Below are 12,613 nucleotides of genomic sequence, written 5' to 3'. Positions count from 1 at the left end.
CTTCTGTCTGAAACAGCAGGGAAGGGAGGTTTTTGCTTTCTTCAGCCACTGCAGCTGGTAGAATTGGACCAAGAAGTAAAAGAAGGGAAAAGGACCAAATGTTTGCTTCTGTGGAGCTAAAATAGATGACTGATTCATAGCAGTCGATAAACAGAAATTCATCAGCAACTATTTTGGTAATTGTTTCATCATTAACATCTACAATTATACAACTATGCTGGTGATGCTGTGAGGTAGACAGTCTGTGTCACTGGATGATGACTGTGGATATCAGTCTGTCATTGGCCACAGACTTCCTGTCACATGTTCCTTCCCTTCTGCTATCTGTGTTTTACCATTTGTGCTGGGAAACAGCAACTACAGCAACCACCAAGCAGCAGCTACACACTGAAAATGACAAGCTTTGACCAAGACGTGGAACAGGCGATAAGACAGGCTTGGTTCTTTTGGTGAATGGTGGTAAAGGACACAAATAACAACATTTGCTGTCTAACAGTGCAACAGTTTCGCATATTTGCTCCAACACTATTTTGGAGGAGCACCCAAGACAAATGTGATTGATTAAAAGAAAAACTATCAAACCAGAGCATTTTCCCCCTTATAGCAAATTGAATGAATATAGGCACATGCCCAGAATGACAATTTTGAGATGCTAATGCTGATGATTGACCAGCATTTCTATTTTTAAAGCCATGCTGCTACTGTGGCTAAAAATATTAAGTAGTCTTAGACTGCAGCCACTCAATGGGGAATTTTTTGAGGCTTTTCACTATTTTCTCTCATTCATACTGAGTGTTGTTTTGTTTTATACTGTTGTTGGCATTTCTCACTATTGTCTTGATCTGTAATGAATCACTTTATCAGAAAAGAAGCAATAGATTAATCATTCAACCCACTAATAGCTGTACATTATATATCATCTTTGTTAATCTGTATAACACAGGGAGAATTTTATGATCCCTGCAGTTCTAAGTCAATCTAAATGGCTAACTATTGGGAGTGATTTAAGCGACTGCGTGACTCAGTAGCTTTATACTGTACAGTCAATCAAACATGTTCTCGCAAGTGCACAACCTATTTTTCACCCAGAATTTGCCAGAAACTAACTCTGGTAAACAGAAGAAGGCAAAATTTTACAGTTATTCCTGAATAGCTGTCCTGAAGACGACCTTCAACAGGCCAGTGATATAACCAGCCCAATGCAAGACAGGTAAATGTTGACGTTTCATCCGAGGAGAATACGTGTCAGTCATATATTGTACATTCTACCTTGAATACAAGTACCTACTGAGCCTCACCAGAGCATGAGTAAAGGTTTGTAAGAAAACTTAAAAATAATAGGAATTTGTAGGATGGTGCCATACCCAGGTTTGCAGGTCTCGATGCAGGTCCACACCTCCTGACTGTGATGGGTCCTCTGGTCTCCCAGGACTCCACCATCCTACCTGGACACCAGCTGACGCCTGCTCTACCCCTGGGCAATACTTAGGTTAGGATATCTGATGTGCATCAGACAAATTACAAATCTAATTAACTGTGAACTAAACATTTGTGGTACATTTAATAGTCCCTGAGAGCTTCTTTGCATTAGCTTATTTAATTATATTGCCTCTCTACTACCTGTAATGAATAATTTACCCGTCCAACATAAATGTTATTGCTGGGAACTGAAATCCAAATCTGGATCAAATGAAAGCGCAGTATATCAAGCAGGCATCAGTGTTTGTTATTATTTAACTGCATCATCCTAACATTTTCCTTCATGAGGGAGGATGGAGAGTGGAAGAAGATGAGGCCCGGTACAGTAACAGAGAACTGAAAAGGAGAGGAAACAGAACGAAAGAGGAGAGAGGAAATGAAGGGCTGGGGGTGTGACAGTGACAGCAATGCAGCTTTTGAGATCATTGACGCTCCCTCATCAAGACTTTTACAAGTCAAAGACTGTGTTTATACGTGTCTGTGCATGTACACGCTGACACTGTTCTGTCAGTACTGTATTAGCAGGAAGATCCTGTCTGTGTGTAGCTCTGTCTCACCATCTGTTCCTGGCTAGACTGCTGATATCTCTTCTTATAATATCCTGTTCACCTCTCTCAGTCTAGGTGGGGTGCAAATGTCTTGTATCTGGATTATTTCCTACCCTTTGTCATCGTCCATTCATCCATCCATCATTACATCCATCCAGCTCACAATCCTCCACTCAAACAGTGAAGTTTTACATCTTACTCAATGATACACGAAAAGCCAAATTCCATGTTTACTATGGATGCGACATGGCTCCCTCTCTCAGGCCTCCATTCTGGGCAGGAGAACAAACCACAAATAGCACTCTGCCTTACTCATCGAGCGTCTTTCAGTGCCACACAAGGCCACAGTAGGTTGAGACTGGAGTCCCAAACAACATCTGTTCTATTCTGCGTAGCTACTAGATTAAGTAATCAGCACTTTAACCTTTGTTTTTGCAGCCAGTGGGGTTCCAGGAAGGTTTTGTGTCGATGTTCTGCTCCTTAGACATCAACATAGAATGTTAATAAGAGGCCGGGAAAGAAGCACGCCCTCATCCAAGAAGCCTCACTGTTCACTCAGCTGTTAGAAAGCATGAAGCCTGTAGTACTCCAACAAACGATCGGCAGCGTTTGCAGGTCTTTGTCACAGCACAAGCATCTCCCACTGACTGAGGCATCTGTTCTGAGCTGGGGTCAGGTCTGGAGGTGAGAACCTAAACCTCTGCATACATCAAGGCCTCGGTACGTTTCTTCACACTCAACCTCTTTCAGTCTTTACAGAAGAAGCTGTCGTCTCAGGAAGAACAGCAATAGTCTTTTCAGGAAGTGTCCCAAACAGCATAGTTGCATGCCAGCATCAAAGCCCTCTGGTGGTTGCAGTAATTATGATGGGAACAAAGGAGGACATCAGATGAAATTGTTATGGAGTGGTATAGCCCAGCGGGGAGGAACTGGGGGCAGATGGAGGGATCAAGAAAACACAGAATTTTTTTGAAAAAAGTGTTCCCTGACTTCACCACATATTTCTTATTGTCAAAATGATGAGGTGCCCTAAACTTTGTAAAGAAGTCATTTTTTAATCCAAACCACTTTCATTCAACCTGACCAGCTCATGTTTGTACCTAAGCCTCGCCAAATCTTAACTGCAGTCCTCATGCAGAATTATAGGAAGTGGAAATACTTTCTTTGCAATCCCCTCTCTGAGAAATTAACACATCCCATCTATTCCTAATGGACCTAGCTTTTCTATGACATCTAGATCTATGGTTACTGTCATCTGACTTCACCCAAATACACAAACTCATTTGACTGGTTGCCTGTCCACCAATGACAGTGTTCAGCTTCATTTAAAGTGGACTTCAAATGTGTCAGTAAGCACAGCCGACTGTAGGGCAACATTGTTAAAGCACATAATTTGTGTTTAAAGATGTCATGTATACACACCCTCTATCATATGAAAGACTCGCAGTTTTTATTTATGTTTATAAAATAAAATAACTAAAATAAATAGTAAAAAAATGTGTATCAAATGTGTTTTAAAGCATCATTTTATTTGTTGATTAGTAAAACATTCACATAAAGTAAATAAATTGATGTTTATTGGTTATTTTTTGGAAAGAGGTCTCTAAGACTAATTATTGTCATTTTTAAGTGTTTCTTCATTCTTGAGCCTATATTTATTTGACAGACAAAAATTACACATAATAAGCTAATATAATCAGTTTTTGTTGCAAATGCTTTGTGAATGCATTTAGACTAGAACTATATCCATGCAATTGTTTTTGTTTAACAATATAATTAGTTTCGATTATATTTTCTTTTAACATTGAATGAAATGTTGTTAAACATTATACAGTGGAAAGTTAACAATATGTTAATATGGAATGTATCAGTCACATGTTTACTAACAATATATTTTCTCCACTTGCTAATTGGATTATGGGTTGCTATGATAAGTGGTTTTAAGTCCTGAACCAAAATACAGACAAGAGTACTGAATGTGATCCTTGGTCTATGGTGAGAGCTGTGGGTTTTGTAAGCCTGCTATCTACCCCAACCACCTCCTGCCACCTCCCATATGGTTCATAAATGTGGAACTTCATCACTTTGAGCAAAATTCTACATCTGAAGGTACACTGTACCTAAATGTAATTGGAAAACTATTTTGTTGGAAAGAATGTAATTGGGTCAATATATAATTGTGGGACTTTTTGTAACATAGTTGACAGGTATCATAGCTGACATTTTTGCTGTTTTCAGGCCTAAAATCAACATGGCTGCCTATAACCAAACACCACAAGGCATTTTTACAGAAAGATTCTTCTTAAATATCATAATACAATTGAGTAAAAGTGAAATTGAAAGCTATTTATAAAGATATTGTAGTAAACCACTTGACATGCCATAAATCCACACTGGACTCACACACTACTTTATATTAAATAACTCAGAAAGCCTTGGAGTCTTACCAGTCTTTTCTTCAGGAGGAAATGACATCATGTGGAGCAGGTCATGTGATCTGGAATTAACACACTTCCTTGAGAGGTGTTTTTGTAATGGGTAACTAAGTTGAAAGTGATTTCTTGGACACAGATACAATTTGTTGTTGATGTGTTGCCAAAAAAGAAATATCTGTCATGATTATCTCAACTTAATAAAATGAGCACAATCAAAACACTTTTTGAATGAGCTCATTTTATTATTGTTTAGCTAATTAGAAGGTGGTTGTTATTAAATTGGGATGGTTATTTAGTTGACATTTTAGTGATATCCAGTCATTTTTTATTAATAAGTGATTGTTTCCATAATAAATAATTTTGGAATTTGTAAAGACATGATCATAAGGAACAAAAAAACGTTAGTTTTTTTTAACTTACAACAAAAATGTATGCAAGATATATCCCATGGACTTCAACAGTCCCTCAATTCTGTTTTGACCCAATTTATCAGAGGCAGAGATACTCCTTTCATATGTACAACCAAGTGCAACTCCTAGAATATCTTCCAGACTTTGCAATGTGTGCAATGTTATGTTCGTGTGTAACGTTCATTGCTTAAAGACTACAAAGACACGTGAAAGAAAACCCAAAACTCTTGGAGAGAGATCAGGAAGACACCAAAAAGCCTCTGGCAGAAAACTTTTTACCCCACTTCTAACAGTGGCAATGCAGAAAAAAAGACTAAATATGTGGTATTTACACCTGGTTGGCTCAAATATCATAGTTTGTCATTAAACTAACAGCACTAACTGATACTGAATACTGACACTGAGCCCTTTACGCTCTTTATGAAGCTCGAGGAAGGAGGCCAGGAGTGAAAGCTAAAAGGCAAAGAGAGGAAATGTTTCACCCTGTTAATTCTACACAGACAGACATTCTTAGATATCACCCCATGAGTCTTATTGAGACATTAGATTGCTCAAACTGCAAAAGATATTTAGTAGAACAAACTGCTTTAAAAGGTACTTAAACGCATTGTTATTGCTGTCAGCATTTTACCAAATAAAGAAGCTTGGACAGCATTTTTTCCCAAATCTCCAAACTTAAATCAGCATAAAAAAAGATGCACATTCAGACTCTCGATTCTCCCTTGTCTTTCTTCTGTCTTTCTCCTCTTCACTGTTTCTGTGTACAGTGTCTGGAGACCAGTGTTGCTTCACTGAGTTTACTGATTAAAAGGCATAGCGTATGTGTCTTCCTGTCTTTTTGCTTAAGCACTCACTAGTGGAAGGCATAACAGATATTCTCTCAAAATCTACACTACCTCTCTCCCTTCCTCTCTGCCTCTGTCTCCAATTATCTATTTCTGTCTTCTCCACCAGCCCCCCGTATCTGCCAGTAACATTTTCAACCCACACTGCTGGTGGAGTGGTACGCTACTTTTTCTTCACGCAACCTCGACCAGATTCCAAAATCTTCTCCACCATCAATAATTGTGAGGTACAAAGTAAAAGTCAGACAAAATAGTAAACAAGGGTCAAGTGAGAGGAGACAGAAGCGAGGCAAATGCAGAGAACAGTTTTGATGCTGTCTTATAGCACGAACATGCTGTTGTAGGAGTTATATAACCACAAACCAAATCAAAGGTACATACAAACACAATATCTGTACATGTATTTTAACCGCATACTATTATTAATAAACTCCCCAGATACAAATGAGCAATAAAAAACAATTTAACACAGAATCTGAAGCAAGACACTGTCTAGCAATTGCTCATACAGGCCTGCCCACTTCTGGTATAAATACAAATACAGATCATTTTGTGACAAAAATAGCAATACAATACAGAGAGGGTTTTTTTTTTTCATACTGCTATTTTAGAAAAACAAATGGCAGTCCAATAACAAACCGCCTCACATCTTGATCATTCTCTTGATTTTATTTACAACTAATTGACTGACAAACCTGCTGACGTGTTTCGGCATGAAGCTTTCATCAGAGAGAAAGCCTCGTTTCTGTTGATTCCTTTATTCTAAGCTGTACACCATGAGGGAAACTGATGTGACAGTTTACTGAATCTGAAGAATTTATTTGTCCGGCCCTGCTTGCCACACACAATCACATCGCTGTCCCACACTGTGACACGTTATGTATTTTTATTGGCCCCTCCTCCTGTCTGACTTTTCAGTTCAGTCATCATTTTGATGGGATCTTCTATCATATTCCTCTTTGGTTATAAATATGTGCGCAGCTAAATAGAACAGAGTGGTATTTGGTCTTTCATGTCCTTACCTTCTGGTCTCTTGAGTCTGTGAATCTAAGTGGCTTGCTTCCCAACACTGTGGCTGTGAGTTAAACGGGGAATAAAAATACCTTCGTTTCAAATTCTATTAATTACCACTCTGTCTCTCTCTGCTCTCTCGCAGTTTGTCTCAAACCACTAATAAGATTCCAGTCCATTAGTTTTGAACTGTAATATTAATTACATTTCTCGTTGAATTTGAGTGCTACTAATATTAAGCAGTGATGTCCAACTGTTCACATGCAGTCTCAATAATGAGTTTCTTTTGCACTTTGCATTAAGACTTACTTGATACCCGACATTTACACCTGCACCTGTTGTACAGTGAGATGCCAATAACACCATAGAGAGACTTAAATAAACCAACATTGTCACTACAAAATGCCCCTCCGCTGATGCTCTACAGCGCCATCAATCATCCACATACTTAACTAGATACAAAAATGACTGTGATGCTTAAAAAACAATACATAACATCCTCTTAACTGTACATTATATATTTTATTCCTGCTGTGAAAATAGGCTATTGTTGTTATAAGCATCAAATTTAAACCAGTTTACTGACATCAACACTAATGAGCTTCAGAACATTTTTATGTATCTTTTTGTCAGCAAGAATCTCCAACTAACCTAATGGCTTTGGAGTCTTGGAGGAAACTGGACCAAAGTAAAGCTAAAACCTGCTCCAAAATGACAGTGAATTCAAACCCATGATCTTTCCATGTAAGTGTGCTCTCATCCGAGTGTTTTTTGTGCCAACTGTGGCAGTTTCTCTGTCAGTGTCATTCGAGAGAATTCAGTGTTTTTGCCATTATTTATATTCATTCATTAAATTTGTGTTACATCCACTCAATTTCTGACTCATTTTAGAGATATCATGATACCTTTAAAAAAAAAATCAACCTCACAATAACTTTCATGAATTTTAATTTTACAAAAACAAAACAGTACTCGGTACTGAAGGATACCTCGAGCTGAGGTTTCAGAACGGCTTTCAGGAGAAAAAAAAATGTATTTTGATCATTTAAAGGCATTCTGTTGGAGGAAAAATGCCAAAATGGTTACAGCTTTTCACTTGTTAAGACTTTCTGATTTTTTTAAGCTATTTTAAATTGAATATCTTTTAATTTTGGACTGTAGATATAGACTTTGGTCTTAGAAAACTGTGGCACATTTAGCTATTCTCGAAATTTTTCGAAAAGATTAAACAACTTCTTGACCGATAATTGTAAAAACAATCACCACATTAACTGATAATAAAGATAATATTTCATTTGAACCCAAGATTAGTGCTCTCTTGCCTTAATATTATAATGTCAGTCTCTGCACAATCTACCAAATGGTCCAAACTATGAACTCAATCAACAAACTTCGTATTGCATTTGCAAAACATTGAGGAAACTTCAATTTTAAGGGATGTGAGGCTTTCTAACTTCCTACTGAGTTCTGCTCAGGCATGTTGATTACATTTTTCTTCCACACTTATCACTTCACAGGAAAGTGCAGATTGTGAGGTAGATAATCTGCATCTCGTTTGCATTTTCTGAGTTCACAGGTTGGAAAAAAATAAATTTAACAACCAGCTAAAATGTACACAGACATGCTGCAAACCATATTCTCTCGAATTCTGGGGGATCACATCAAGCTTAATTGACATCTTGTAGTCATGAAGACAAGTGATTACTGAGATGATTTTACACTGATTTCATTGTAGACCTACACTTTCATATTTTCAGAGGATCCAGAACAAGCAGTCATTTCTGTTTTAAACATGAAATACGAATGCTTTGGTGAATGAACATTTCCTGAAATTAATCTTGAAATGGATTGTCTCTGCAGGAAACCACGTGGTCTAAACTACCCAAGGTAATGCAATGTGACAATTAAAGCTTGAGGCTGCGCTATAATTTCTTTGGTAATGAGTCGGAGCCATTGATCTGATTCATTTTGACACAGCAGACAGACTATAAGCATAAAACACCATCTGTTTAAGTGAAGAGTCGAAATAGTGAAGAAGTCAGCCTTACAAAACATTAAAGAACTTCAGACATCTTTAATATGTCCCTGACAGTACAGTATGTCACTCATAGAATATCTTGGTAGAGTAACAGATAAATAGATTATGTAAAAGTAAACACAATCATCCGGTTTGTTCTTTCTGACTACACTATTCATTTTGTTTCTTCTTTAAATGTCCCATATTGTGTCCCCTTTCAGCAAATTAATGAAAGTCTCAAATGTCCCCAGTATGTGTTTTACAATTCCTGAGCTTAAAGTACTACAATATTTGCTTCTTTCGTCATAACTGTATACCGCCTGGTTTTTACAACTGTTTTAATGGGGCTGTTTCTGTGCCGCTGGCTGTAAAAACAACTGAGCTGCTGCTGTCAACGCCCCCTTCAGGAAGAAAACTCTCACTGCTATTATTGACAGCTGCAAGCAAAACAATTGACTGCACGGCGGGCAACATACGCGAAAGTGTGTGAGACCAGGACATTCTTTTTTGTTGTTTCTAACTCATGTATGGTGAGCCTGCCTGACAATGTAGCAGCTACAAAATCAGTATTTTAGAGGTGCAGAGCCACTATTTCACACTTATTCTGTTGTCTGACAACTGAAGAAGAAAAATATGTAAAAGACAACAACCTTATTGGGAATTCTGCTGTACTGAAACGCAGTAAATGTGAGCACAGAGAGCAGGAGAGAAGCAAACAGATGTAACCAACCGAGCCATATGATGAAAGCTAATGTTACTGTTAGCCACATTAGCCACACAATGTACCAACACTAAGGATTTTTCTATTGTTGTAGAGAGATTGTGATCAAAAATTAAAGCCATCCACTGGATCTTCAGTTCCTCAGATGCTGGGCGTGCACTAAGACTCTTGCGTTCACTCTTGCAGCCAACAACAGAACATTCAGGGTGATTTACTCATGGCTGAGGCATTTTAGAGTGAACAGAAGGAGCTCTGGAAAGTAAACAAACCTTCCAGGCAGCTGCTCTTTCTGAATGGCTCACCTGGAAGCAGCGGGCATTGAGGGGATTATGCAAATTTTTCACTCTACAACTATTTGTACCTCAGACAGTAGACATAAAATCATGATTGGCTTGTAAAGCTGGGAGGCCATCTAGCTGAGGGGGATGAAATGAATGGCAGCAGTAAATGTCTTCATGTTCTCACAGCTTTAATTTTACACCTCAAGTTTTTGAACACACAAAAAATACAAACAAAAATGGAAAATCACCAAGCCAGTTTGATGGGAAATGCATGCACTTTTAATTATAGTTTATCCAACTATGGCACAGTCTTCTTATTATGCTGTTTGCTATTTATAATCCATAGAAACATTAACATCAAAACTGCACTTTTTATACTTAATGTATAGCTCATGTTATTCATGTGAGAGCTCTATTTTTTGATTGCTTTAATGTCATTATCATTATTCTATCAACAGCTGTACTACTGTCATCACTGGTGCTGTTCAGTGGCATTTATAATATGTGTTACCGTGCCATTTTTTAATATAAAAGGTGCTGTCTTTCAGGCATAGTTCTGCTGTTAAATTTAACCTTTTCATTAGTACCTTTTGACTCCCACAAGTCTTTCACACACACATTCTTTCTCACTTTCAGATATACAGACACTGACACATACACACTCTCAGTCTGTCTCACACAGATGCTCGCACACCCACACAAAGAGAATCATGTTTCCATCACTTCAAAGCACATTACAGTGACTTAAATTCATTTCTTAAAGACTTAACTTAATTCCAAACACAACTACAACATGCCTATCCTGCAGTCTTTACTCAAACACCTTGTTAAACTTAATGGTAACACAAGCTTTCATACTATAATTTAATGATGCTTCTGTTTTGTCACTGAAAGGAAGCAGGTCCCACAATTTACTGTGTAAGGAGATTTATGTCGCCACAATATGAGTAGCACAAACACACACAAACACACACACACACACACACACCTGTCATGTAATCATGAAATCACTTCTAGTTGCAGATGGTGACTCATCTTTTTTCCCCGGAGAAACCATATCTAGCAATGAGGTCGTAAGACATTTTAGATGAGGGCCGATGCGGTGTGCCACTGTGCAGGGCACCACTCACCACATGGGGAACTCCTCACTAAACAGCATGCCTTACAGCTGGTGAAAACAAAGATATTAGTCTCCCATAAAGCTTGACAGATGCACATAAAAAAAAATGAAATGTTGTATTCCCTCGCCAGCAATATCATATCATTATCAGCATGCTGCTCAGATGTGAGAAAATGAGAGTTTATGGAGAGATTTCAAACACTTATAGTACAGTATGATTGCCTTTTTAACTAAAATGAAATGGACTTCTGGCTACAACTGTGCTGCTGATCACTCATTCACTTATTTGCATTTACATTTCAGCTTTTCAGCACAAATGCAATAGATTAGTGAAGCAACAGTGCTGATGATACTGTACACTGCATGCATGATTAAAATAATGCCTAACTTAGTCAGTGTGGGTGTGGTGGACACAAGTCCTATTAGTGTTTATTTAACAATGCATAAAAATGACACAGGCTGCGTCACGTCGACAGACGTTCAGAGGCAATATCTCCTTCAGCATCAGGTGTTAGTCAGTGACCTCGACCTCAGTTCAAAGACTGAGCAAAAAAAAAAAATCATCCTGTATGGCTCTTGAAGACGCATCAGGAGCCATTTACTCCATCGTTACTTATCCTGATCGAAGGGTTTGTGTCATTACACACCGTCTGCTCTCTGATTCTCCCCAGCAGCCACAGCGGAGGACACACATCCGCGGCGTCTCAATTACAGACAATACAAACACATGCACCTCGAAGCTGCACAAACACAGCGGGCTGCTCATCACTATGACCTTGTGTATTTACGCTTAGGTCACCTCGTGCGAAAACGACCGCGGATGCAAGCGTCCACAGTGGATCCGGATCGAGCACAACAAGTGTTCAAGTGTCTGTCTCACAGACAGTCACTATGTTGCCACCTTGGGTGTATGCAACAGCCCTCCTCGCTGCCGTGCGAGGCTGCACCGTGCGTTTTGGTGAAAGGCAGACACCCTGTGACAGAAGCATCATAGCAGTTACCATTAGCTTGCTGGAATGACCCCTCCAGCATCATTACTTGACATCAACATGACACACTCAAGGGCATCTGGCAACCAACGCGAGAGCTTTGAACTATGCAGAGAGCCTGGATTAGAAAGATCCACCGATGGCTGCTGAAATCTTTTGCTCACCTTTGCTGTTGTCTTCTTCTCTGTTGAGATGCATGACTCTTCTTACCATGTACTCATTTAGGCTGTCTTGTTCTTGTAGCAAAGCTGTGCGCTTTTCCTCCCTAAAGAGTTCTCAGGATACAACTCTTATTCCAATTTTATTTGTGGTCCTGTTTTCCCCTCCCGCTTAATGTCTTGTTCGGCTGGCACGCATGGACGCGCCTGCACTTGTGCGTCCTCCTCCCCTTGTTGTGCTGGAGCAGGTAGTCTAGGTGATGTTGGGAGTCTGTATTTTGATTCTCCCACACTTTCTCTCTCTGTATCTCTTTTCCTTTCTTTCTTTCTCTCCAAGCCCAGAGTCGCTCAAAGGGTTGGTCGGAGGAAAAAGGTTTTAGGGAGGAGACGGCAGGCAGACGGGCGGGGTGACGTGAAGTAAGTCGGTAGGAGGTCGTCTACTCAGAGATGTGGCGAGGAATCCGTGCGCCCTCGGTGCTGCTGACCATTTCATCAGAGGTCTTCATCACAGCACAGCGAAGCACTGAGCCGCTCATGATGGAATTTGAACCGAAACATGCCTAAATCGTATTTTTATGCTATCATGTTGCAAAAGAGAG

The 12,613-nt window shown here is 39.1% G+C and overlaps 1 protein-coding gene across 4 annotated transcripts in view; it reads right to left on the bottom strand.

Annotated features, from left to right (window-relative positions):
* syt7b (synaptotagmin VIIb) overlaps positions 1-12,613 on the bottom strand; it is a 103,287-nt gene extending 90,674 nt beyond the window's left edge. For 2 of the 4 annotated variants that reach the window (XM_055011967.1, XM_055011970.1), the window contains exon 1: positions 12,021-12,613. In XM_055011967.1, the coding sequence (XP_054867942.1) occupies positions 12,021-12,069 (49 nt within the window). In that variant the 5' untranslated portion in view covers positions 12,070-12,613. The remainder of the gene's footprint in view (positions 1-12,020) is intronic. The other 2 variants (XM_055011974.1, XM_055011976.1) reach the window with 2 other exon arrangements.

This window comes from Amphiprion ocellaris, chromosome 1, assembly GCF_022539595.1.
Source record: "Amphiprion ocellaris isolate individual 3 ecotype Okinawa chromosome 1, ASM2253959v1, whole genome shotgun sequence".
Taxonomy (NCBI): domain Eukaryota; kingdom Metazoa; phylum Chordata; class Actinopteri; family Pomacentridae; genus Amphiprion; species Amphiprion ocellaris.
Note: the sequence above shows the minus strand (reverse complement) of the source record. Positions and strands in the feature narration are given on the sequence as shown.